This window comes from Falco punctatus (genome assembly GCF_963210335.1).
Source record: "Falco punctatus genome assembly, chromosome: 11".
Taxonomy (NCBI): domain Eukaryota; kingdom Metazoa; phylum Chordata; class Aves; order Falconiformes; family Falconidae; genus Falco; species Falco punctatus.
Genome location: NC_137591.1, coordinates 10,707,308 through 10,733,694, shown reverse-complemented (window position 1 = coordinate 10,733,694; position 26,387 = coordinate 10,707,308). Strand labels below are relative to the sequence as shown.

At 51.0% G+C, this 26,387-nt stretch overlaps 1 protein-coding gene across 1 annotated transcript; it reads right to left on the bottom strand.

Moving 5' to 3' along the window:
- Positions 1 to 193: 193 nt before the first annotated feature.
- LOC308071438 (vitamin D3 hydroxylase-associated protein-like) lies at positions 194 to 21,286 on the bottom strand. Its single transcript, XM_080406844.1, has 17 exons — positions 18,130 to 21,286; positions 15,074 to 17,495; positions 10,362 to 14,014; positions 8,901 to 9,014; positions 8,446 to 8,589; positions 7,354 to 7,487; positions 6,765 to 6,971; positions 6,219 to 6,259; positions 5,867 to 5,991; positions 5,106 to 5,231; positions 4,181 to 4,278; positions 3,984 to 4,083; positions 3,096 to 3,139; positions 2,528 to 2,567; positions 1,946 to 2,054; positions 1,446 to 1,591; positions 194 to 798 (listed from the first exon to the last, which is right to left on the bottom strand). The coding sequence occupies exons 3-17, from the start codon at positions 10,569 to 10,571 to the stop codon at positions 673 to 675; spliced, it is 1,764 nt and encodes a 587-aa protein (XP_080262970.1). The 5' UTR covers positions 10,572 to 14,014; positions 15,074 to 17,495; positions 18,130 to 21,286; the 3' UTR covers positions 194 to 672.
- Positions 21,287 to 26,387: the final 5,101 nt, after the last annotated feature.

The window sequence follows — 26,387 nt, the reverse complement described above, 5'->3', positions numbered from 1 at the left end:
GAAAAAGCTTGGTGCTGTAGAAGGGCCAGTGACTGTTGCCTTCCCTCACAGACAGGAAAGCTGTGGTGGAGAGGGAAGGCGTGAACATGCTAGATGCCATTTAATATCCAGTGGGAGGGTGTTTGCATGATTTTGAGTAATAACTGCCTTCATATAATCATAACCATCAGTGAAAGATTACTGGAGCTTATGGTAAGAGTTGCTTAATAGCTACGTTTTTATTTTTGTGAGCGAAATACAGTGATGGGAAGGGTAGACAAGGCTGTATTCCTTACAGGGCAGCCCATAGTTACATCTATATGAAGTTACTCAGGTGCCAGCAAGAAAATAATGTTGAGCTTTTGTAATCACCTTCTCTCAGCATCACCCTGCTTCTGCAAGAGGCAGCATAGATGATGCGGGTAACCCCCCATCCGTGCCCATCCTTCCAGGAAGGTGCAGGTTCATAGATTTATCATTATTTGAACCCAGCTTAAACCAGTCCTCTGCCCTGCATGGCATCTTATTTCCTTACAGGATCTGTGCTTATTGGCAAGGAGGGTGTCAGGAAATCGCGTTTCCTTCCTCCTTCCCCCCTTGCTGTAATCCCCGCACTGCCGATTGCAAAAGAGAAGTTGTCCATGGTGTCCCTTTTGCCTTGCCGCTGGCCCCGCAGGCGTGGGACCGCGGAGACTATGCTGCTCGCTTCTCCTGGCTGAGGGTCTCCACCTCCTTCATGAACCTGAGGCACAGCTCCTCCTGCCACGGCAAGGCCACACACTGCACAGCCACCGGCAGCCCCACGGCTCCTGCCACAGCCTGCAGCGGGGGCACAGCAGTGAGGGGTTACTGGGGTGCTCCAGCAGCTTTTGGAAACTTGGTTTAGGCATGTGGCTTGTCCCGGGGGGTGGTGGCGGAGGCTGAGCCCTGCCATTCAAGCAGCATAAGTGCACTAGGGCAGAGGGAAGGCTGTTGCTGTTCTCGTGATAGAAATGGTTGCCAAATCTTGGGCAGCATGTTTAAGACACCCACACACCCCAGCCAGCTTGGCTTTGAGCTGTCTTGCAGCCAGATCCCTTTTTCTTCAGCGTCCTCATTCCTGATCCATGCTCTGCTGACAGCCTGGGCCTGGCGAAGGCATCAGAGCAGGAGGAAAGTGCAGTGCAGTGCTGTGGGCTGTGACTGTCACAAGGACCTACTGAAAGAAGCCTGGCTGCGTGGCTCCTTTCTGGTTTCAGCCTATAATCCAGCCTAGGGGTGCGCACCCAGTCCCCCCAAAGCTTAGTGACTCATGTTTTTGGGGGCTTGTGAGAAAAGGGGTTTGCAAGGGGTATATAAAGAAGAGGTGATTTTTTTCTGCACTGTGCTCATACTGGTAGAGACATTGAGGAACCCCTGATTTCAGTGACTCTATTACTTGAACGTCCATCAGCAGTTTCTGCTCCACCACTTTCCATGTTGCATACCTGTTTCAGTGTCCGGTCCCAGGGGTCATCACAGCATCCTTGGTAAAGCTTTAGCTCTTCCTCATCAGCTTCTGTCACTGTGCTGACGGGTACAACTCCAGCGGGGAAGTTCAAGACATTGTAAAGCATCGTGGAGGAGATGGCAGCTGAGAGAAGCAGAAAAGAGAATGCAGGTAGTCACAGCCTCCTGTTTTTCTTCACAGTTACAAATTACATGTTCACTGAAGCCCCTGAGAACCAGCTGCTGCTGGGAGGAGAAATTGCACAGGGTTGGTCATCTGCAGGTCCAAGTTCTACTGCAAGAAAATCGCCATCAGATCACTTCATCCATGTGTCTTGCCCCCATCTGCTCAGATGATAGGTTTACGGTAGTTATTTTTCCTTCCTAATGCCCTTAAAATGCTTAGGCGGGTGGTTAAGCTCCATGGTAGGGGACGTTTCTGTCCAGTTGCAACCACTGTGGTCCTCTGCCCTCCCGGGAAGGTCCCAGACTCACTTACTGAGGAGTTTCCCGGGGTATCCTGTGGTGAAGGCAGGCCCCAGGACAGGGCACAGCACAACGTCCAGCCGAAGTTCCCTCCAGCGGGCGATGAACTCGGTGCGGTATGCCTTGGGGAGAGAGGGAGATGATGCGGAGGTCATGTCCACACCTGGAGCATCTTGGCTTCTCTAGGGTATGCGCCAGGCTCTGGCATGGCCGAGAAGGCAGCCGCAGGGAACTGGGCTTGAGGGAAGAGGCAGGGAGCGTGTGAGTGTCTGCCCCCACAGCACGTGGCCAGCTTGCGGCCAGGAATTGGGAAGGTCCCTCTTTAGCTGTCCCCACTCCCAGGACAGCCTTCGTTGTGCTGGGACTGTTGAATGTGGGCATTTGGGCACGAGCACTGTGGGCAACCAATAAAGTCATGGCTGGGTTGACCCAAAAGCCTATCTACCCCATCCCTGTCTCTCTTGTGCCTTTCCCTCCACCTTGCCTCCTCCCCCCTGCACACCACCTGTCCTAACTGATGACCCTCCGACCTGGCGCTTGCCGTAAAGCCTCGACTTGTAGCATGATGCCAGAAAGAAGAGTCCTCCAAACACACCTCTATTTGATGGTGATGATTCCACATCTCCTTCACTGACCTGCAAGTGGAAATAGCAGCACCATTTTTAAGCTTTAAGAGGAGGAGGAGGAAGAATTGCTTAAATAACCCTCCAGGCTGATAAGCCTCGGTCATTTTAGCGATTGCTTATTGTACAATGCTTGTAACAATACTGATGTGTTGTTATACATCTTTCACAATTTGTCTGAAGTTTCCTTTGGCATTTGGCCAAACAATTAAGCAACAAACGTCTGGAAGCGATGGAGAGAGGTTTCTCTTGTGAACCTGGATGTGGTGCTCGTCGCTGCTGCAGGCTTCCTGTACGACCTTACCCTTCCGAGCCCCCCAGTCCTTTCAGGATAACACTAGGGACAGCGCAACGCTGGGGAGATGTGTTCCTAAAGGCTAAAGCCATGCCCAGGATGGAGGGACAGCCTCTGCAGGGAGCAGGTCAGAACCTGTCATGAATCCAGGCTCCACCTCCCCCACCCCCACCACCCCCAAGGACACTTAGAGGAGAAGGTACCATGCATTTTCATGGACATCCCTGGGGATGATGCCAACTTACCTCATTCCACCCAAGGCGCTCAGATAGTCAGCCAGGCGGGGAAACTGGAAAGGCAAGAGGTTAGGGACATGACATGGGGGTGCAGTAACTCCAGCCATTCCAGGAAACACCTGGTCCTATGCTGCCTCTAGCCCTGGGGATGCTGCACTGAGGGCGAACGATGATGATTAAAAATGCTCCTCATGGTTCTGAATTTACTTTGTGTCCAACTTCTGATTGTTGATTCCCAATTTGTTTCTTACAGCCCAATATTCCCTGTTCACAGAGGCATGCGCTGACTTGAACCAGGTTGCCTTTCATTATTTTTGATGAACCTGTTTTAGCTTGGTATCTCACAGAAACAAGACCTCTACAAGCATTTTGATTGCCTCTCACTCACTGCTACCTTTTTAATCCTGTCAGCTGAGAACAACCCAACCGGACAGAGAGGCAGAGGAAACAGAGGATGGAGGAGAGAAGCCCTACAAAAGGATGCTCAGCTGGTGAAAGGGCTACAGTGAGGGCCAGCCCGTATGAATCACCAGGAGCCCCCCTGAAGGTGGGATCTCTGGGAGGCTTCCAGCACAGGGACAGAGCTGCAGCCTCAGTCCCTCTACTGCAGTAATCCCAATGCACGAATCTGTACGAAACGGGGCACTGCTAGGTCTAGCATTTGAAGAACGACTCGCACTAATCTTTTACAGCTTTTGGCTGGTTCTTCTCCCCTTTCCCTTTACACTGGGTAAATCCCAGCAGAGGTCTCGAACGACCTTCCAAAGTGATTGTATGTGCTTTGGCCTGAAATCCCAGTGTGTCCAGTTAAAGGTGTCTCTTGGTACCGTCACACTTCCAGGCACCTCAAGACCTTGCTGACACCACTCTGCTTTGAGCCGGAGGCCAGGGACTCACCAGAGGTTTAAGAATCAGAGCCAGTAGCTTCTTCCCCACCCTCGGGATCTTGCAGCAGTTCACCTGTGATTTCAAGTTTGGATCTACAGTATCTCCTGTGCTGAGAGATGACAAGAGGAGGGGATCATGCCGGAGACGGTAGTGCTCGTTTTGCCTGTGTGTTGTGCTCATGGGCATGCCAGAGGGCTCCTACTTACAACATGTCCAACCAAGCACGGCCTCCATCAGCAAAAAAGGTCTTCAGAAACAGTTCAGTCATGACGTGGTGGATCCGAGGTGGAGAAAAGGGCACCAGCTGCACCAAAACGCAAGGCTATGTGAAAGCCTGGGGGGCGGAATGATTTCCAGGGTCTGTCTGTGGATATACTTAAAAGGCAGAGCAGCACCTGCCAGCGGAGGCCCTATTTCAATCCCATACCAGCCCAGGCATCTCCCTGTGGGATTATTCCTCCCTGACAGCTATTTGGCTCAGCTCTGAGATCTCTCCAGAGCTGTCTCCTCCTCCACGCTGCTCCAGGCAGCCACTGAGCCAGAAACTGCCCTAGTTTCCTGCCTGTCCCAGCAGAACTGAAATCTCAGACATGGGCTCACTTTGCTGTGAAAAGCACTACTAGCATGTTTCCACAGGTAGGTCTAGATGGAGGGAAAGGTATTTTCCATCCCATGCCCCGCGGCCCTTTTCCCTCAGTGGTCCAGGACGGAGAGAGGTCTGCATGGGCATTGGGGAGGAAGGAGAAAACCACCTCTCAGAGCCCAGCTGGGGAAGGACAGACCCAGCAAATGCTGGGATAACCTTCCAGGGTCAAATGCAGCACTTTGTGGCTGCTGCTGTCCAGTGTGGACCACAGCCCCCAGGAGAGCAGAGATGGAGTTATTACACTCCTGGCCCCTTGCAGGTACAAGTTTGCTAATTGCAAGTGCTGTTTGCCCACGAGAAGCAGTGCTGCTGCCCTGGGTGGGCACGTGTACGTGGCTGGAGTAACTTCATCTCATACCTCTGGTAGGTCATTTATCGCACAGCTGGGCTTGGGAGCTATGTCTGGTTTCTGAGGGGCAACTTCAGCGGCGAGGAGCCGAGCTGGGGACCCCCTGGGGAGAAGAGCTCTGGGTGGCTGTGCTCACCTGGTGCCCCGCTGCCTGCAGAGCCCCCCTGGTGTCCTGCACTGCCCGCCGCATGCAGGGGGGCAGCGGGAAGTAGCCGTCTGTGTCGTAGTAGCCGATGCGCAGGGGAGCACAGCTGGAGTACACCTGGAGAAAAGAGCCACCACTGAAGCACTGCCAGCCCTGCTCCGGCTAGGACTGCCCCCATGCTGAAGCCCGCTGCAGAAGGGGACAAAACCCCCAGATGTTAGGGAGTAACTAATTTTCTGGTTTGCTCCTTATAGTTTCCATAGGTCACCCTTTCCAATTGTCCACCCCCACCTTTTTCTCCAGCCTCCCCTTCATCCCTCCCCTCAGGCAGAGCACGGCCACTCAAGACCAGTAGATTCAACCATTGCTACAAAGGATGGAGGTGGGGAAACCTGAAGTTCATCTGCTGCAGGGGGAAAGGGAATGTCCTCAGTCAGGAGATTTGCTGCAAGGGTTTCTGATCCTGTCTCATCTTCCCCTAAAAACCTCCAGCTTTTTGGTCCTGGTGTTGCCTTCCTCCCCACCCTTTTCTGGGGTCTCTCAGTCTAATAAGCTATATGCCAACTGAGAAGGCAGAAAGGATACCTACTTATTAACCTATTTTTTTCTAATAATTATGAATTGTGCCCTCAAAAAGAGCTAACAAGTTACTGGAAACCAATACTGTAAAGATAACTGGACCATTAAAGAATGCATATGTTGAGTGTGCAGCACCCTCAAAAGAACCAGGGCCTGCCGACTTAGGGGCTTACCTCCTCGTTGAAGGGGATAGGGGGCACGGTGGGGTCCAGCCGGAACATCTCCTCGCAGAGCAGTGCCTTCATGCAGAGGGCCAGGCTGTCCACGTCCCTTGCCATCGGCCCCAGCGCACAACGAACTGGAGTGGGGACGAAAGCAAACATCCCCATTGAGCAAACGGATGTGCCAAACACTGGTCCACCCTCCCCCCTGCACAGCCACTTGGCTGCAAGGGATGATCAGGCAATGGAGGATGTTTCAGATGGATTCCAGACAGATCTTGGTTGTCTCAGGCTTTCCTCAGGCATAGAGGAGGGCATAGGGCTCTTCACAGCATATAGAGAAAAGCAATTAAAATTCAGGTACCTGCCACGATCCCACCGACTGGGACACCTGCTCCGGACAGGCTATGTGAAAAGAAAAAGCAGCGTATTGTCATTTCAGTAATGGTGGGATATTCCCAATATGTTTGAATAGCATAGCGGGGTCTTCAGTTCAGGACCCAAGCCAGAAGGAAATTATTAAAAGCATTTGACTTGGGTCACGGGAAACAAAAAATGTTGGTCAAAATGAAAAAAAAAAAAAAAAACAAAACCAAACCAAACAAAAAAAACGACCACAAACCCCCAACCAATCTTAGTTTTAGTTTAACCAAAAATGTTCCCTTTTGGCACCATTTAACCACTTTGCTCCCCTTTTCCTTTTAACTCCAGGCCAGATTTACGACGCAAACAGCCATTTCCCCACGCAATGTAGCAACGCGGCCTGTTGGGAGAGGATTTGAGCAAAGCAAGCCAGCTCCAAGAAACTCTCCTCTCGTTTTCCCCCAGGTACTCAGTGAGCACCTTGCCCCCTCCGCTCAGTTTGACAATTAGCAGGGTCCTTGCAGGGCGGGGAGACCCCGGCACCTACCTGAGCCTTTCGGCAGTGGGTTTGAGCCCGCACAGCCCGCAGAAGCTGGAGGGCAGGCGGATGCTGCCACCCATGTCGGAGCCGATGCCCAGGATGGAGCCTCCCCCTGCGATCAGAGCTCCCTCCCCTCCCGAGGAGCCCCCGGGGCTCTTCTGGTGGTTGAAGGGGTTCAAGGTCTGGCCAAAGGTGGGATTGCTGCAGTCGTAGCTGGGGAGAAGAAAACCAGCAAGTGGGCTGTCAGGAACAGCCTAATGCCTTGAGTTTGTTGGCTCTCCCCTGCAGTGAGCTTATGTGGCATCGCCAACCCCATCCTTCCACCCTGCAAATCCCTCAGGACATTCCCGTGAGACGCTGCTCTCCCTCCCGTGTGCAACTGCACTTAATTTCTCTTATGTCATGGTAGGTTTGTTCCTCTTAATCTTATCTGAAGGCTGTTTTCAGTTGAACTGAGATTATTGGCAGCTGATGGAAGAGGAACTCGTCCACACAACATCTCAGGAGGCAGGAAGGAGCCTGTCCCAGGACCTACAGGTTAGGGTTTAGCTTCAGGAGCACAACCAGAGGAAAGATTTCCAATGATGTATGTTACTTGAAGAGGGACTGGGGCACGTTGGTCATTGCAAATGGGATGGCCCCCTGTCTCTTCAAAACCTTGACTAGGACGCTGTCCTCCTGCGCTGGAGTGCCCAGGCATTGCACAAGCCCACAGGTCGACAGGTGCCCCTGCAGAGAGGAGAAGTGACAACAATATGGTCAGCGCAGCTCCCCTGAGGTTTTGGAAGGAAGACCTGGTGTCCCTCTCTTGGGCAGGGAGAGGGCAGGTACTAACCTGCTCCCTGGCAAGCCCTTGCGTGAAGGACCAAGGACTCCCTCTCCTTCCATCCTTGGTAGAGGGCTGCCAAACACTTACTGGGTTAAGGCTTCTCCTGAAGCTGTCCTTGCCCTTTTCCATGCTATTTCTCTCTCCTGACCCGGGTCCAGTGCCATAGATGCACTAGCTCAGGAACAAACCCATTGTCCTGCTGTCCAAATAAAGCCACCAGCGGATGTTCAGGGAGGGAATATACACCCCAGACAAACACAGTGTGATCCTTTCTCAGTGAACCTGGGTGTCTGGGGCTTGCTTTGGGCTTACAGCCCTCTTAACTGTGTTGGTCAGTCAGCAAGGAGGAGGAGGAGACTGCCCGACAAGTTCAGCTCAGGAGTGTGTGGTCAGTCCTCATCAGGGCTTGTCTGTGAGGGGGTCTCTGGTGTGGCTCATGCACAGGCTCTTTGCTAAAGGGACTCAGCAGCCAACAAGGTTTTGAGGTTATCAGTTCCTCCCACTAGTGACTTTCTAGAAGCTGAGGCATATTCTTGTCCCTGATGCTGCAAACCTCTGAGAAGAAGTCTGAGTTATGGCCCAAACAACCATGTAGCCCAGTTTGTGCTGCCCCATGTATCAGAGAAGAAATTGTGTGGGTGTGTAACTATTCACCCCTTGGGTTTTTTTTTTGATGGAAGCTTCTAATTGTCAGGATTGCAGCTGCAATGAGATGTGAGGCCACAGCCTCAGACCCAGCCAGGCTCCCCATGGCTTAAGCAGAGGTGGATTGGGCCCCTTCCCTGTTCTCTGTGTCCCACCACTTCACCACCCCGCCCAGCTTACGATGGGACACTTCACGGGCACAAAGGGAAGCACCTTGTGGCTGATGTGATCCTTGATGCTGATGGGGATGCCATAGAGCAGCCCTTTCTCCCTCTGCCGTTGTATTTCTTGGAGCTGCTCCTCACACTCTGGGATGAAATGTCGCACGCAGTTTGTCTGCTGAGTCACTTCCAGGGCCTTTGACGGACACATGGAGAAATAGGTGTCAGTGAAGAACAGCATCGTTACACAGCACACGGCTGCACTCAGCAGCTAGCTGGATCTTCAAAACACGGGCTAGTGGCTTGGCATGAATGGTAACCCCCTTCCCAGAGCGTTAAGCCATCTCAAAGGACTGTCTACTGATGGCTCTGACCCAGGAGGCAGAGAGGTCCTTGCTTTTTCTCTCCTGGTATCCGCTATATTGAAGACTTGTCAAAATCTTGCTCCAACAAGTCATCTCAGCCACCAGCCCAGACACCATGGCAAGGAGAACGTGACGCGCTCACCTTCTCTAAGTAGGTGTAGAGGACGGTCTTGGGGGACAGAGACCCTTCCCGCAGTCTCCCGGTGAGTTCCAGCAGGGGCAGGGAGAGGATGGCATCCGTCTGGACACTGGGAACCTGCAAGGGGAAGATGAAGGGGGTGCCAGGACAGAAGCTCCAGCTGCCCTTTGGCTCAGAGGGGATAAGTCTCTTCGGTTCTGCCAACACTATCAAAAGAGCTTGCTGGAAAGGCAGACCCTGCATGTGGGGTGTTCAGACCTTGAGCTGCTGAGTGTTTCATCCTGAGCTTGGATGTCATGGACGTGATGCAAACAGAGGAACCCAGCTCTCTCTGAAGGTGCAGATGAGCTTCAGGCACCCACTGCAGCCAGAGGGCAAGGCAGTGCCTCACATCAGAGCCTTCCTCCTGGCACCGTGGGACTTAACCTCTTGGTCAGTAGGTATCTCAGCTGAGCAAATACCAGCCTGGGCAGAAGGTACCAAAGGTGTTGCACACAAGTTGCAGGCTGGTCCTTCGCCCTTCAGGATGGGTACAGGCAGTGTAGGTCAGCCTGGGCTGAGGACAAACAGCTCAAGCCCAGCAAACTGCAGAGAAGTCAGCAGGGACTCACAGGTGGTGGGTAAGGTCTACTCAGGTGAAGAGAACTGGAAGTTCTCAGCACCACCAGCTTTTTTTTTTTAAGATTTTATATATATATTTAAGAAAAAAAAGGTTGTAAAGATACATATCACTTTTAGCTAGTATGCTTTATCTCCAGGTGTGGTCTAACCGGTACCTAATTAGAAGGAAATGGAGCAGGAAAGAAAGGTGGTTAGAAATCAGTGCTGAGGTAGGAATTCAGAGCCACATCCATGCTGGTTGTAAGCCTGCCTCATTCGTCCCTGTGTCATGTCCTGGTTGCTCCAGGGGACACTGAATGCCCTGTGTTTCATTAGGGTTAAATTAGGCCAGCCATCTTCTGGGCAGCCTGCTGGGCCAGGAGGTCTCACCTGCTGGGAACCCTAGTGAAAGCCCTTTTGGAGGCTCCAGGAACCATCCAGAGGCCAGGTTTCAGAGACAAAGATATAGGAGTGTGGACAGATGTGTAAACTTAGAGTCAAGAAGAAGAAAAAGCTTTCTTGCTTCTACCCATAGAGGCAGGAGACATTTCTAGATCCCAAAATAACTGTATTTTGGATCAATACAGGTCCAGTGTTTCATCACCTGTGCTGTCCAAAACCTCTTCCTAGTGAGTAATTCACATCTCCCTGGCTCTAAACTCCTACCACATCTCATCCAGCTTGAGGACAGCAGTGACGTCCCTTCCTCCCAAGGCAGCCTTTCCTCTTGTTGAGGCTGCTGGCACATCTCCCCTGGACTCCTCCTTATAAAAGCTATGGAGGCATGAGCTGGAAGAAGGAACTGAAGAACGACATCAGCAGGCACCTTGGTGGGACCCAGACCCCCCCAGAGAGATGGGTTACCTGCTCCCTGAACTGCTGGACAGCCTTTGCCATTTTCTTCACGCCCTCATCCCGGGTTCTCCGAGCCTCTTCCATTTTCTTCTGGATCTGCCTTTTGCCCAGCCATTTCCAGACCACCGCGGCTGCCGCCGAGCCGCAGAGCAGGGTGAGGGCAGCAGAAGGATCCACCTCCCTCTCTGGCAGGAGCTGTCTCAGCTGTTGCTGGATCATGACGTGGCCTTCTGATCTCTGGGGATGGAGTGAGAAAGAAAAGCAAGGCAGGAGCAGGAGACCTTCCCTGCCTTCCCAGACCTGTCCCCCCTCCCAAGCATCACTGCCTCGGGTCAGCAAATAGTTTGTAAGTCCAAAGCTGACCCCTGCAAAGCTGCCTTCAGTGGAGCGTGCAGTGGAGAATGATTGACTGGGAAATGAAAAAGGTGAAGTTTGTCCATTGAACCTTGGGGCATCGGGTTTCTAGGGGCTTTTTGGACTGTGGGAAGTTCTCTGCTGGGGAGGAAGGGCTGTGGGACCAGTTGAACAAAAGAAGCAAGGAAATAGCTGCTCTTCTATTTCCTGCGGAGCCTGAGAGGACAATGGGAGAAGAGGAAAAAACAGCTTGAAATCATAAGACTTCCCTGCACAGGGATGAGGAACGATATGACAAGAGGATGCATAGCTGTGGGGTACCCCACTCACTCACCAAATCCCGTAGCCTGTGCTGCTCCCATGGTGGCCAGAGGCTGTTTCAGGAGACCTGTGGGGCAGGGCTCAGCACCACCATGATGTCTCCATGCACCGTGTCCTACCCCATGACAAAGCACGCTGCTATTGCCTTAGGAGTGGAAAATCCCACAGGGCTGCAGGCCAGAAGCAAACTGTTTCCAACAGATGTTGAGGCAGCTGGTGTCTGAGGTCTTTCCAGCACAGCTGCCACTCGCTACAAGCACACAAGAACCATGCGCTGAGCTGAAGCCAACAACCCAGCTAACATCAGCCCCAAAACAAATGCCACGGTCTGTCTGTCATCTTTGTGAGTTGGGGATGGTGGGTCCTCCTATGGGTCCTGTCTTGAAAAAGGTTTCTAGGCAGCTAGATGGGGCATTGCAAAACTTTGCAAGGTTGCACCTGATGGCCAGAGGCCCAGAACGTGATCCTGCTTCAACAGAGCGAGGAACTGGATGTGGAAAGGAAGGTGAAGAGTCTTTTCCCACCAGGGCCAGGTAGTCCTCTAATGCTTGATTTTTCATCCGTTGTCATGTCCGTTCTTAGCAGGTGTAAGAGTTCTGTAAGTGTCCGGAGCTGACAGCACGGTACCAAATGAAGCTGACCTTTTACTGCGTTCCCTTCCAGTGGCACCCTTGCTCAGAGGATGGCTCCTCAGCCAAGGAACTGCTGGTTTTACAAAAGCAGGGACTTGGGGACATGCCTGCAGCCCGTCCTGCTCCTAGCCCGTGGTGCTGGCTGCAGCAGATGCCTCTGGCAGGGGCACCTGAACAGGTCAGCACACGGCAATACCAGCCCTCTCCCAGCCTCCGGGAATCCATGCAGGGGCTTCCTGAGGTACAGGTGGGCTCTTTGCCTATGTGGCAGCAGTTGTGGGAAGATTTTCCCCCATGCTGGGAAGTGTCAGGGGATTGGCTTCCCACATCCACTTGTGCACTGGGACCTGTGCTCTGATCCTGCCCTTCAGATGCTCAGCAAATATGTAACAGAGCCAGAGCCAGCTGTGTCCGGACTGACTTGGTGTTTCAAAGGTCAGATTTATCAGCAGGTGCAGCTGCGTTTCCAGGTGGCTGGATGCTGCTGAGGATGCCCCTTTCCCTATTAATGTGTGAGCATCTCCACCTCCTTTGGGAACCGGAGGTACAGCTCCTGCTGCCACAAAGCCATGCACAGCATGGCCACAGGCAGCCCCACAGCTCCTGCCACAGCCTGCAGCAAGGATGCGGCCAGTGGGGAGTGACTGGAGGGAGTGAAGGTTAACTCCATCCTCAGGACTGGGATGGTTTCAAAATCCAAGCTGGTTTTGCACCCTCACAGTAGACCTGCTCAGGCACTCCAAGAGCCATACGGAATTAAGGTGTCCCTGCCATGGAGGGGAGCAGCTGCACTGGGGCAGATGGGCTGGGTCACGGCGGGTGGCTTTGTGTGGACCCACATCTAGCCAAAGGGGAGCAAGGGGTGCTTGGGAGAAAAGTCTGCTCAGAAAGAGACCACTGTCCGCATGGGGAAACTGAGGCAGGGAAGCAAAGGTACGTCCCAAGTCCATGCCAGAGGAGACGGACCTGCCTGACTCATAGCTCAGCGTTCACTCCTCCACATTGCACTGCCGTGCACTAAACAACCAAGGCCAAGAGCAACATCTTTGCAATTTTTTTTGCACCTGAATCAACCCAAGTCCAAGGTCAAACTCACCAGTGGGGTTAAAGCCAAGACCCTTTCCGCAGGAAGAGTCAGCCTGTAGCAGCTGGCTTGGGAGTTCACTGTACCATCCACAACAGCACCCTCACTTTGGACCATCACAGAAGAAAGGCAGTTGGACCAACTCAGACAGGCCACTCTTGTCCCCAGCAAGAGCTCCGCTGTCTTTCCTTGCAAAAAGAAAACTGCACTGACTCACCGTCATCACACTCCATCCAACACCTTCAGCTCTCAAGCAGGCTGGGTTTTGACAGAAATTTTCTATAACTAAACTATCATCCCTCTAAATTGGTAATAATTATTTTTAAGTCAGCTTTGACTCCATTTCCATTAAAATAGAAAAGACCAAATCCTGACAGTTGCATCTGTTCATTTTTTTGGAACCAAACGCTCTGATGTGCTTTTTCAAAACAGTTTACAAAATGAGGTATGTTAACTACACTGCTCTGAATGAATTTTAAAGACATTTCACGAAACGTTGAAATCACAGGGAAATGGGCTGGTCCCCTCTGGAGAGCTTGTTTTGCCTGGCTCAGAGGCTGAATAAGTATTTTCTGGGAACTTTCCAGTTTCTGATTCATTTCAGCCTGGAATATCTATTGGAAGCATCAGACTTTCCTCAATTCCAGTCCAACTCCACCAACACTTACAGAACTTAACAGCCGATAAGAAATTTGCCACTACTTCATCTGCACCTTTCCAACAACCAAGAGCATCAGTGGACAGGTGAAGGTCTGTTTCTATCAATCCTTTTCCACATTGCTCAGCCAGGACCCTGTTGGTTCTCACTGAATAAATATAGCAGGATGGGGAGGGAAACGTCCCGTACCAACCCTCACACCTCTGACGGCAGGGACCGCTTGCTCTCCTGACCATCCCTACATCTTTCCCACTTTTGTGGGTATGGCACTGTTTTCCTTGGGCCTTTTCCATAGCCAGGTGGGTTGTATGGATCCTACTTACAACTTCTCCGAGTTGTTTTACCAAGCAAGACAGAGACACTGTCAGTAAAGGTGTTGCAGAGAGCTGTTGGCTCTTCACCAGAAGTCCAGGAGCATTCCAGCTTCTTCCATCATGCCTGGTGTCTTGCCCAGGTCTGTCCCCACTGAGAGAAAACAGAGACTTGTGTCCTGATGGTGAAGGACTGGGATGTTCCCAGCTGCTCCATGGCTGGGCACAAAGCTTTTCACTGGTCTCAGTATGGGCAAACAGGGCAGAGGGAAGCCAGGTGATTTGAGTGCAAAGTAGGAGAACTGTAACGGGGTGGGGGGTGGGGGGAAGAAAAAAAAAGAAAAGAAAAAAAAAAGAAAATATTGAGACCATGCTTGGAGGGATGACACTTTTCACAGCTAACAGCTGTTTCAGAGTGAAAGATGTACCGACCCTAATTCTTGCATTTTTGTGCTTCAGGGGTGAGCCTTGCTATGTCAAGGTGTTTCATTTCACCTATTTTTTTAAACACTTGCTTTTAGCTACTTCAACTACCTCCTCCCTTGAAACATGCTTGAGATGAGTGCCTGGGATCCTGGGGATGTCCGTGTCTCTAATGCCCTCTGCCACTTTCTGTTACATCAGGGAGCTCTGTTTGCTTTGGATCTGTAAAAGGCCAACTGACCGGTCCTAACAGCTCATGTTCTGCTGATATCAGTTCTTCTTGAGAGTTTTATTTGCTCCTGATGCTGTGGCTATACAAAGTCTAAACTGCAAACTGAAAAAAAACCCCAAACCAACCCTGCAAAATAAAGTAAAACCAAACACAAAAGCTGGATTGTCTGATGACTCCACCTCTCGACCTTGCTCACTTATTTATCTGGCCACAGAATGAAATGGGGGTTGAGGAGAGAAGATTTAAATTCTTATTAAAATCAGGAGGAATGAGGAAAAATGATCAAAGCAAAGACTGCAGCCAGGATATGGTGCTGGAAGTGAGAGAAACTAGTAGAAACAAAGCCCTTCTGGCCCAAGCAGCATTGCTACCTAATTCTCCCAGATAGACCAAAGCCTGGGACTTTGGCCGGTGCCAGGTGGCTGCACAAGCGCTCTGCAAACATACAGTGCTGGTCTGCAAGGGCTGAAGAGCCTGAGCCAACAGCTTACAGTCAAGGAGCCACGGAAGGGTCTGAAACCCAGTAGCACTGGGCTGGTGGGTGTGGGAAGGAGCCGACGTCCTCTCTCCAGCCTGGAGGAGGTCTGGAGGAAGAAGTCTTTTGCAAACCTGCAGTTATGCCCTACTAAAGGCCTTTCCCTCCTTGAGTCTCTCAGCATCACCCTCCCCACTTTTCCCCCACATTCATGCAGCAATGCCAACTCACATCATGGACAATCTGTCTCGAGAAGGACCCTGAGTTTTACTCAGGAAGGTGCTTTGCTCTCTGCCAAGCTGAGGCACTTAACTTGCTCTTTAAATTCCTGAACAGACTCCTACATCTGGTCCAAACCTGTATCTTGTTTCCCCCACGCCTTGTCCATCTTCTGGATGTGTCTCCACCTCATCCACTCCAGTGCCAGGAGAGCTTTGGCTGAGCTGCAGGCCAGGGCTGAGAGCACCCACGCACGCCGCTTCGGTATCTGCTGGATCATGGTGAGAACTTCCCTTTGGGTGCTGGGTCCAGGAGGTAATGCTGCAGGATCCTGAGACCTAATGACTGGCTGGAGGCGGGAGGAGCAGTAAACCCATTCCAGAGCAACCCACAAAGAACAGCTGGAGTGCAGAGCACAAACATGTATGGGGGAATTCCCTTTAGAAATGGGACTCTCTCACTTCATTCAGCCTTGCAAAGATATAAGGGGGTACATGAGCAAATGTCACTGTCCTTTCCTTGCAAAACAAGGTCTGTGTGTGCCCAGATCTAGACAGGAATACTGCCTGGGCAGGTTACCTGTTTCAATAGCGAGCTCCAATCTTCCCTGTGGGAGGTTGGCTACAAATCCTTTGCTCCTGGCCTGAGATAGCCATGCTCACTTGGCAGACCCCCATCAGGGAGGAGCCCGGTGCTGGTGCTGCCCAGCAGCACTCCTGCAGAGCCAGGGCATCCTCTGGGAACAGGGCTGTGCCGCGAACCCCCTCCCTGCTCAGTGCTGAACCGAGGATGGGGAGCCAGGCTGAGCAGCCAGGACCCGCCGTGTGTCTCAGACCTGCTTGTGACCATGCGAGGTGGCTGGATGACCACAGCGTCCCTGCGCAGCCCCAGGGAACAGATAAATCACAAGAGCCCTCTCCTCCTGTTGCAGAAATGCTGCCTCCAGCCCCAGTGCCCGGAGAGATGTGCAGGCTTGGAGAAGGCATGGATCTTCGCTAACACTGTGCCTTGTTCCAAGGCACGCTTGCTTATTCAAAGCATTTTAGTCTCCTCCATCACTCCCACCTTCCTTTCCAGCATCATCTTCTGCCCTTGAGAGTGAAGGATGGGTCATGAAACAGCACACAGTGGTCACAGTGAGGTGGGAACTAAACAGCGCAAACAGTACATCTACATGTAGCCACAGAAATGCTTAAATTCAGTTTTCCCCGCAAGTGCTTATAGGCAATAAAAAATTCCGCAGCCTTCTTTTCCCACTGCTTAACTGGAAGAAACAATGAGGAACAGGAGTGAAGACAAACCGGTTACCATTCCTCACCACTTATGCTGAAAGAAAATTAAGTTTTCCACTACTCACTGCACCATCAAACTGCAGAGCCCACCGCCACTGGATGGTGAGGAGATCCGGAGAGTGAGCGAGCTCAGGAAGGGGCCCAAGAAGCTCACGAAAAAGATCTTTCCTGGCAGCGACTAAGACCGATGGCACAGCCAGAGAGGGAGTCTTGTACTTACCGGCTTACACTCTCCCGCAAACACCTGCTCCTGCCCACTGCTGGAAGTAAAACACCGGGGTAAATACCAGGGTAAACAGCTCTTCGGTCTCATGTCACGCAACACATATCATTGACCTATAGTTATTGGATTCCTTTGGTCCAGCATTAGTTAATTCTCATTCCTTTCTTTTGTGGGTTTTTTTTGACTCAGTTTAGCTCTAACAAAGCACAGTTGGGACAGGGATTAGATTTTTGCTGACTGTTTTTAAACAGCATTTATTGCCAGTTTATTGGAATGGCGGTCCAGAGTCTGCAGGTTGCCACCTACTTTGCTTTGTGCTTCAGGGACTTAAAAGTCATCAAAGCGAAGGCAGGTTCCCAGAAATCACACATTTCTCTTCATGCTGTGGGCAAGTGTCTCCACCTCCTTCACAAAGCAAAGGCACAGCTCCTCCTGCCATGGCAGAGCCACGCGTTGGACAGCCACCAGCAGCCTCACGGCTCCTTCCACAGCCTGCAAAAATTAAGAATGGTGCTGAATCAGAGCACCTGGGGAGGCACAAGAGAGAATGCTGTCTTCTGCCATTATAGGAACAGAAGACAAAGGAAGACACGCAAGGGGACAGCTGTCAGGCGGGTGGACACCAGCCTAGCTGCACCACATGTAGGGTAGCAAAATGGTGTATGCAAACTGCGCTGCTGAACAAGCTCCCACTCTCATCAGGAGATGCAGACAAGCCTCGGGACAAGGTGCCAGTCTTCTTCTGCTGAGGTTTAATTAAGCTCTTTTGCCGCTGACCTCTTTCAGCCTCTTGTCCCAAGGTTCTCCATAGTGCTCTCAGTGCTTCAGTTCTTCTCTGTCGGCTCTTGTGACCATGCTGAGCGGCACCACACCAGCAGGGAAGTCTAAGACATTGTGTAAGTGGTACAGGAGGTCTCAGCTGAAAAAGATCACACAGAGCATGCAAAACAGGAAAATTTGATGTGCTGGGCCAGCAGTGACTTTCAGATGATGATCTGGGTTGTAGGAATTGTAGACTGGAGCTGCCGGACCAGAAGAGACCATGATAACATGCTGCTTTCAAAGTGACTTTTGATGGAGAAGTTTGAGAGCCACATGACTGCTAAGACCAGAGAGAGACCCATGCCTTCACCTTTCAGTCAGGTGGAGGTTAGATCTGCTTTAGGAGAGACAGATATGAGTATCTGATGGGATTCAGAATCTCCATCTACGTTTCCCATACCCCAGGAAAAATCCTAGCTATCTTTTCAAGCTAATCCAGATGTCTAGTTCTGTAACACCATCTTGGGGATTTTGGATCCCAAAGGGCCATTGCTAGAGGGATGGAGGACCCTTACTGTTTGCTGGAAGCTATAAAAAAATTGCCTTTTTCTGCAAATCACAGGCAACGGGCCTTTCTGCTACTTGCAGTCTTGGGAAATGTAAGATGGCCACATTCAGAAGAGCCTGGCCTTCTACTAAGGTCTGTCACCCCTCTGACAACTATCTTCACAGCCACTCTCAAGAGTAGTTCATGGGCTTTTGACAGGACAGATGATGCAGGCGAAACTCACCCATGAATGACTGGGACAGACGTTCCACTAATTGCTGCCCCATAATAAGCCAAACACCTGCAGCTCAGGTGAGGTGGGGGCATGAGAAGACACACCCACAGACCTCTCCTCTGCTTTCTTCCCCAGACGGAAGGCCAAGTACTGCACATGGTTTGGGGAATGTTCAAGAAACCAAAATATCTTGCTCTGGCTCTGCCCACAGACATCACCACGGATGCATCCAGACCTCGGTGAAGATTACCAAATAGCTTCCCAGCACAGCGTGGTTAAAGGCTGGCGCCAGCACGGGACAAAGGATCACATCCAGCCTTAGCTTCCTCCATTTAGCAATGAATTCGGTGTGGTAAACCTAGAAGGAAACACAGAGGAGATGACAAACGTCTGTTGGACAGCAGTGACAGATCAATGTCTACAGCATGGGAAAAGGAGGAAAGAAACTTTCCTGGCTACAACTGGAAAATAAAATATAAGCTGAGCTGTGCTTTGAAAGAGCCAATGGGTTTTGTTCTTCCACCCTTAGTCTCCTGTCAGAATACCAAGTGCTAATGACCTAGACATTAATGCTAGGTGGGCACTTCAGAGCTGATTTCTTCAAGTAATAACCCAGTCCTTCCTGTGAACAGTTTTGTCTTTGAATTTACTGCATCGATCGACACTTGTTTGAAAAATTCTGTGTAGCTGCCTAAAAAGTCAAATTTCCTAAGTGTTTTGGTTGTTTTGGTAGAAGAATGCAGGAGACATGAATTCAAAATATTTTCACAAAACCTTCTTTCATTTTGCATGAGGATACAGGTAAGACAGAGGAGCAGCAGAGGACAGCTAGGCAAGCGGGAGGGCTTCCCCCCAGCACGCAGGAGGCACAGCTTCAGGCTTGTGCTGTAGATCTGAGATCTAGATTTGTCGTCTGGTTTACCACAGCTTTGCTGAGCATCACGCGATGAATGAATCCATCCTCAAAGAGCTGTTCCACTTTGCCTTAGTAAACAGACATGGATGGACCACAGTATGGTGGCCTCTGCAGCCATATTCTGGTTACAGGGACACGGTTTGTCTGTGGACCTGCCCCTTTTCTGCACAACTCCAAGTTCTGTCTAAAAGGATCTTCCACACCTCTCACAAAAGCCCCGGCTACGAGGCTATTTTTCAGTCTGACCTCAATTTCCATCTGCAGTCAGAGATCTTTCCTGCTGAAAGTTCAGCAAACAAGATGGGTTTCCAGGAAATACAGTCATTGTATCTAACCTGATTATTTTTATTTTTTTTTGTCTGAAAGAAAAGCTGATAGCTAGCCAAAAGTTTTGAATCAGCTCTTGTTTGCAGTGGATGAAAAAATGTGAATATGGCTTCACTGAAGAAAAACAATTCAAAATTTCTCTGAAGCAAACAAGCCTTTTTAACAGTTCTCTTTTGGGCTGGTTTTTTTTTTGTTTTTGTTTTTGTTTTTGTTTTTTTTTTTGTTGGTTTTTTTTTTTTTTTCTGTGGGGGGAGAGGAATCTGTTTTTATCTAAAAAAACCCCAAACCCATTTCCTTCCAAACACCCCTGTCAGCCCAGTGGCCATGCATTTTTGCAGGAGTTTTTTTCTTTGCCCTATAATCTGTCAGACCTGCTGCAAGTGAGCATGCACATCCATCAAGGGAGCGGCACCGACGGTGCAGGCTGGCGGCATGTTTCCTCTGCGGGAGGGATGCAAGGGTGTCCCAGGGAACACCAGGGCACCAGCACAGCTCCTGTTCTTCAGCCTTGCAAAACACCAGCTGAAAGGGGATACAATTGCTCTCTATAAATAGATCAAGGACAAGGGAGGCAGTGAAAAATACCCGAGAGGAGAGGTGCTATTTAAGCTCAAGGACAGGAATAAAATGAGGATAACCTGGACGTGAATAAACAGCATGGGAAATATGAAGGTTTCCAACCATCAGAGCCAGGGAAAAGAGGAGCTGGCCCATAAAAACAAATGCAAACATAAAACTCAGCTGGTTTTAAAGAGGAACTGACCAGTTTGCGGGCAGCACTGGACTCTGCTGTCCAGGAGAATGCTTCCTCTCCTGTGTTGCTGACCCCAGATGAGTTTATATGAAATCCACCTAATCCAAAGAGTTCACAACCACAATTTTTGACTCCTAAGGCCTCTGCTTTATAGTTCAAGCAAGATCTTCACTCATGACAATAGCATTTAATGTTTGAAATTAAGGATTTTCACCAAGACACAGAAAGAAGAAAAAAAATGAAGCCTCACCTTTAGTGGCTGTTCTTATGCTGTTTCTGCTTAGAAAACACAGGGCAAAGGATAATCTTTCTTCCCCACCCTCCCTAACTAAAAACCTCTACGTGAGCATCTACTACCTTGGCCTCTTACCACTTCTTGCAAAGCATGACTTTGAAAGAAAAGCCTAGCTGCTTTATTTCCAGATGATCCATTTCCAGTCCTGAATCCGTCACAGAGCTCAAAGCAATTGCTTAGAAACTTTAGGGATCTCTCACTACATCTAGTAAAGAAAAAAAAAAAAAGAGAATAAGAAAAAGATCACATTGCCACCACTGCTCCATGCTGATCCCAGAGGTCTTTGGCAGACCTGGAAAGGCGACAGAATTAATCAGCTTTGGGACTGTGGCAACAGAAAACAATTAACAAAATGCACAGACAACCCATTGTCATGGAAACCCTGTGACCCTTCTGGGAACAAGCTGTAGTATCACCCAGCTGACTCCCCTGGGTTCACACACGCTTACAGGTACATCAAAAAAAGCTTACATTAAAAGCATGCCACCATGTCTAGGCGCTCTGGCACCTAGACAAAGATCATGGCAGTCTTCTAAATTCACTTGCTCCCGGTTTGGTGTGCCTCTGTCTCTCCTGGAAGGGCAGATACTTCACACCACACTGCACCGGCACGCAGAGACCTCTGCATTGGCCCACGACATTCTGGGTACCAGAATCTACCTGATGGGGAAAGTAGCCCGTGTCTTTCTGCGCTGATCATGGAGACATGCTGGCCCTGCCACAATGTGGATCCTTGAGCTCTTAAAGTAACCTCTAGCTGCATAGCCCAGGATGACACTGTGCTCAGCCCAGGTGGTGCTGAGGCAGCACGTATTAATCTGGCTCAGCATGTGCTGCACAGCCCCTTGGCGGTGCCAAGTCCCATGGCCCACGCTGAAATGGGGGGTTTACTCACAAGCAGTCCACCAGGTGAGCAGCACCACCCGCGAAAACCCCTCTGGTGAACAGCTCATCTATCATGTAGTTGATTTTGGGTGGTGCGAAGGGAACAAGCTGCAAGAAACCCATCACTGTTCAAGAGGCAGCAAGGACAGATGACTCACAGAGCCCTCTGGGAACCTCACCCTGCCTCACTAGTGAGGTCAGTGGGAAGTGGTGGGAAGCTCGGGTCTTGCTGCTGGAGGACAACAGACCTCATTTTCAAAGGGACCTGGGCTAGCACCATCTGCCCGCTGTTCTTTCCCGTCTCCAAGGCATTAACACATATTGTGGCCTGGTACAGGCTCTACTCCTCCACATATTAAAGAAGAATGTTTAGAGGTTTCAAATCACCAAGTATTTTTAACTCATTTGCATCACTGGAACAGCTCCCACATAGAAATCCCCATTGGTGGAACCACAGAATGATCTAGGCTAGAAGAGGTCCTTGCGGGCTCCAACCCCCTTCTCTCTTACTCACCAAGAAATCTGTAAACTGCATTGAACAGCTGTGTGGAAACTGTTAGGAGTTTGACATTTATGGGAGAACCAAACATGACGGAAAACAGTGCTTTAGAAAAGGGGTGACTCAGAAATAACTGAAGGTCATTCTCCTGTCTGCTGGGCCAGAAATGTAAGCAAGATCACCTTGGAAACAAGCTATCACATTTGCCTTGCTCTTCATGATCCTTGCAGCAGGGAGGGATGGTCCCTGTTTTATGGGCAGCAAAAGTCGAGATGGGAAGTGACTTGTCCAGACTTTTTAAGAGGCAGGATAACAGCTCCAGGCAACCGTGGGCATGAAACCCCACCGTATGCCCTGCATCCTGGAGGAGCTTCCTTGCTTGCTGGATGGCCTGTTTCATGCTGGACAAGGACTGGAAGTAGCTGTATCCTTCATATTACACAGTGCTTGGAAGTGGTGTAAACCTGTGAGAAGCCATCGTGTGAGACGTGCAAGATTGGACCGTTCCCAGGGCTCCGGGAAGCAGCAACTGAGGTCTCCTGGGTTGGAGGAACGGTGGGAGCAATGGGGCTGGTGGAAAGCAGTGCTGCCCAGGACACAGGTCTGCCGCAGCAGCCCTTGGTTTGGTGTTTCTGACACCACCTCCTGCCATGTGAACATGTACCAACTTTACGATAGCAGGTGTGACAGCACTGGTACAGGCCACATGCCTGGGGTGGCTACAGACAGAGTTCAGGGCCCTGTTCCTCCAGGGTAACCGACTGGTCTGTATTTTCTGGGTGTCAGGGTCAACTGAGAGATCCTAGGACCTGAGCCCAAAAGACACGATCAGATTGCAGAAGCAGAGAGCTAATGGCAAAAGGCGATGATTTCTTAGGTCAGTGGCTGTTAAATCAGGCTCCCTAATTAAAGGTGTGGATCTGCCAAGATCTCAGTTTGTTGTGGGGCAAATGGAGACATGGGATTGCCTCTGAGCCTTACCTCTTCGTCAAAGGGGATGGGAGGGGGGTCCAGCTGGCATGCCTCGCAGAGCAGTGCCTTCATGCAGAGGGCCAGGCTGTCCGCATCTCTTGCCATCAGCCCCAGCGTCCCCGTCTCTGTAAGCACAAAGGTCCTGTCGCTGCAGGCGGATGGGCTGGTGCTTTCTCGTCGTTACTGGTAGGGACTCAGCATGGAAGAGTTTCAGTTGTGCCGGAGAAGAGGCACTGAGGAATGAGCGTAAGGTGCAAGAAGTAAGCAAGGATCCCAGCAGGGACAATCAGCGGGTCTCAGAGCAGAGGCAACTGACCAAGGCTGACCTTCTGGGCTAGGCTTCTGCAGGCACAAGGCCACGCACGAGAAGCAAGGACTGCAGCGTTCCTGCCAACAGCAACACTGCCTGGCAGCAGCTGAAGCCAACAGAGTCTCCTGGAAACATCTTCAGCAAAATATCCCAGGCTTTGGGGAGGCACATCTCACATTTCTCACTGCTATGCATTGCATTGCCTTGCCTGAACGGGTATTGCTTCGGTTCTGCTCGGCTTCAGCTAACACTTACCACCATCCAGAACAGAATAAACGGTGCAAAAAGGTAATAGCACAAGGCAAGCCCTGGTGTAACAGACTGCCGGTTTCGCAATTTGCAAAATAAAGCACATTTGCTGTCATTTCAGCAGTAGGAGATGTAAGCAGGAAAGTTTGACAGCAGTAACACATCATCTGGATGGGTTTACTTGATTTCATTCCTGTGATGGGAGGAACCACACCCAGATTGCTAGGAACTTAATGGGAGAAGCAGATTAGCAGCAGCTCTTGCTGTAAGGCACCATGCGGAGTTGCAGATGTCCTATTTGCCCACAGTCAACATTTAGGAGGGCAAAAGGTCCTGTGAAGACTTGACACTTTCCAGGCTAGGAAGACTTCCATGGTCTGTAAGCTGCTAGGTGCTACAGACAGTTTTTATCTCCTTCCACTGGTGCATCTAATTCCTCATCTGTGCACAAACCAACTCAGAGAAACAGAAAACTCTTACAAGCAAAGAAAGGACTGGAAAACACCTAAAAGGAGATGACCCTGTATATTTTCTTTCAGCTTCCCGGCCAGGGCTATTAAAACCTGAATAAATCTTTGCTGTTTTAACAGATGGAGGTCATCACATGTTGTTAACAGAGCCCTTCCACAAGGAAACAGGCAGGTTAGGGTGCTAGCTTAAGCTTGGAGGAAACCATGGACACTGTTGCAAAGTTTGATGCACTGTGGGGGACACTTTGCAGTCTCCACGGTGGGTGGAAGAAGACAACAGATGCTGAGATGTACCTGATCCTGTTGCCTGTGGGTTTGAGGCCACACAACCCACAGAAGCTGAACAGCAGGCGGGTGCTGGCAGCTACATCCGACCCGATGCCCAGGATGGAGTCTCCTGTGATCGGAGCTCCCTCCTTTCCCAAGGAGACAGAAGTACCTCACTCACCTGCTGATCTTCTCCCCAGCTATGACTGCAGCAACCTCATCTTCAGCCAGATGCTGAACCCTCTCAACCACCAGAAGAGGATGAAGGTGCAAGCAGGACACAGTGACTTTAGGATGGCAGCATGGAAGGAGCTATCTGAAGATGCCTTCAAGGAGTACGACTGCTTTGTGTCATTTTCAAGCCAAGCCCCTTTGAAAAGCCTTTTGGCAACCCAGATCAGAGGGTCAGCACTTTTGGGAAATCCCCTTTGATGGGCTGAGCTCTACCTGCTCTCCAGTGTCTAAGCCGTCCTCCAGCCAGCACAATGCAAAGAGGTGGACCACATCACCTCACCAGCCCCAGGAGCTGCCCCTTGCCATGGGTGCTCCCCACCCATGGGACTGTCCTGTGGCTTAGTGTGGAAAGGAGGGGCTGAAAAAATTAAGCATCTTTGAAACCTTGAGGGTCTGCAAGCCCATGGGGAAGGAACAGGGAATGCTTCTGAAAATTCACTGCCAAGATGCAAGGCAACATTGCTATATCTGGAGAGATGCTGGCTCTGCTCCAGGCAGTAGAATAGCAGAGTTTATAGGGAGGCTACATCCAGCGTAATCATTGCTTTCTGGCAGAGAGGTCTTGTTTGGGGACCGAAAGCCAGTGATCGTGCTGCTGTCGTGTTACCTTGTGTGTCACACCCCATGGGATTACTCCTGTAGCAGCAGGGAGGATAGCTCGGGGCAGCAAGACCTGGTAGAGAAATTGGTTGCTGACTGGAAAGGTGAGGAGGATCCTCTCTGTTTGACCAGGACAGAGAGCAAAAAGAGCCAAACAACTCAATGCGGATGTCACCAAGCTCTCCCTGCTGACCATGGGGATGTGGTCTTCATCACCCCGTCCCAGCTTTAAGTTTCAGTGCTGCCATTCACACCAACCTCCCCCTGTCCAGGCCAGGCTGGGAGCAGCCTGCAGCTAGCCCTTTGTGGCAACCTCAAGTCCCTAAAGCCACACAGCAGCTTTGGCCCTGCCCAGTGCACTGTCCCATGGCAGCGGGCCCAGCTCACTGGGGGTCTTTGCTCAGGGCTTCCCATGAGGCATTTTTACTGGTTCAGGTCCACTGATGTCTCCTTTGGTTGGGGCTCCTGCACCCTGCTCTCTGTGTTGGGGTGGTGGCAGTTTAACAGAGCGAGGCGGTGCTTGGCTCTCCAGGAGCTTGGCATAGGTGGTGTCGCCTCTCCCAGACAGGCTCCTCCAGGGTTGAGTTTTAAAATGCAAATATATCAACCCTGACCAGCATTTTCTGTGTGGGCAGGGAGCACCAGCAGCTGCTGAAAAAACCCCACCCAAGCTCTTCTGCGGCTTGCCTTTACATAGCATTCAGTCCTGGGATGCTTGGAGCTCCCTTCCTTTTTTCAAAGCCTGCTGATACGAGAACCAGGGTCCTGGGAGCTGGGATAAACCTCTCCGCCCAGCCCTTGAAAGAGGCCCCCAGCTTTTGCACGACTCTTTACGTTAAAAAACCAAACATAAATCCTGCCAGAGCTTTGTTAGAATCTGCTTGCAACATTGCTGCATTGGGAAAATGCTTTTGCATTGTGGCATCCCTTTCTGGAGTGCTTTCTGAAACCTGCCCGCAGCAGCTGGTGCTGCCAATCCTGGTGTCAGCGCTGCCAGCAGCTAGAAAACCTGGCACAGCCCCCTCTGCCACACAGGAGCGGGGGGGACATGCAGGGCAGGCTGTCCAGCTGGCTATCCGACCCCGGCACGCTGCTTTACACGTGCAATACCATGAGCTGAAAAACTTTGTACCTCTGCTCTGAGGCAAGCAGGAGTGGGTGTGTCAAGGAGACGGGAGTTAATGATCACCCCGGACTCCCCCGCCCATGGCATGCAGGGTGCCAGCCGCCCTGTGTGGTGGGAAGCAGTCCAGCTCCCTTCCCTGTGTGCCAGGGACTGCAGCCAGGCTCAGCTTTGGCCTCGGATTGCTGGTCTGCAGCAGGGAAAACACCAGATTTCATCCTCAGGGAGCCGAGTACAGAGGGGAAAATCCCTTTTCCTAAAGCACTCCAAGCAGGAGCCTGAACACCTCAGACAAAACCAGTCCCCGTGCCTCAGTTTCCCCACGTGTAACAGAAAGACCCTGTTCTTGCACTTCCCTGAGGGAAG

Bases quoted from the DNA above. Each gene is read 5' to 3' on its own strand.
- LOC308071438 (XM_080406844.1), bottom strand. From the start codon at position 10,571: ATGATCCAGCAACAGCTGAGACAGCTCCTGCCAGAGAGGGAGGTGGAT. The intron at 4,279-5,105 runs GTGAGCACAGCC...GTTTTGGTGCAG, and splicing joins TGCAGGCAGCGGGGCACCAG to CTGGTGCCCTTTTCTCCACC. The intron at 2,568-3,095 runs GTAAGTTGGCAT...TTCCACTTGCAG, and splicing joins AGCGCCTTGGGTGGAATGAG to GTCAGTGAAGGAGATGTGGA.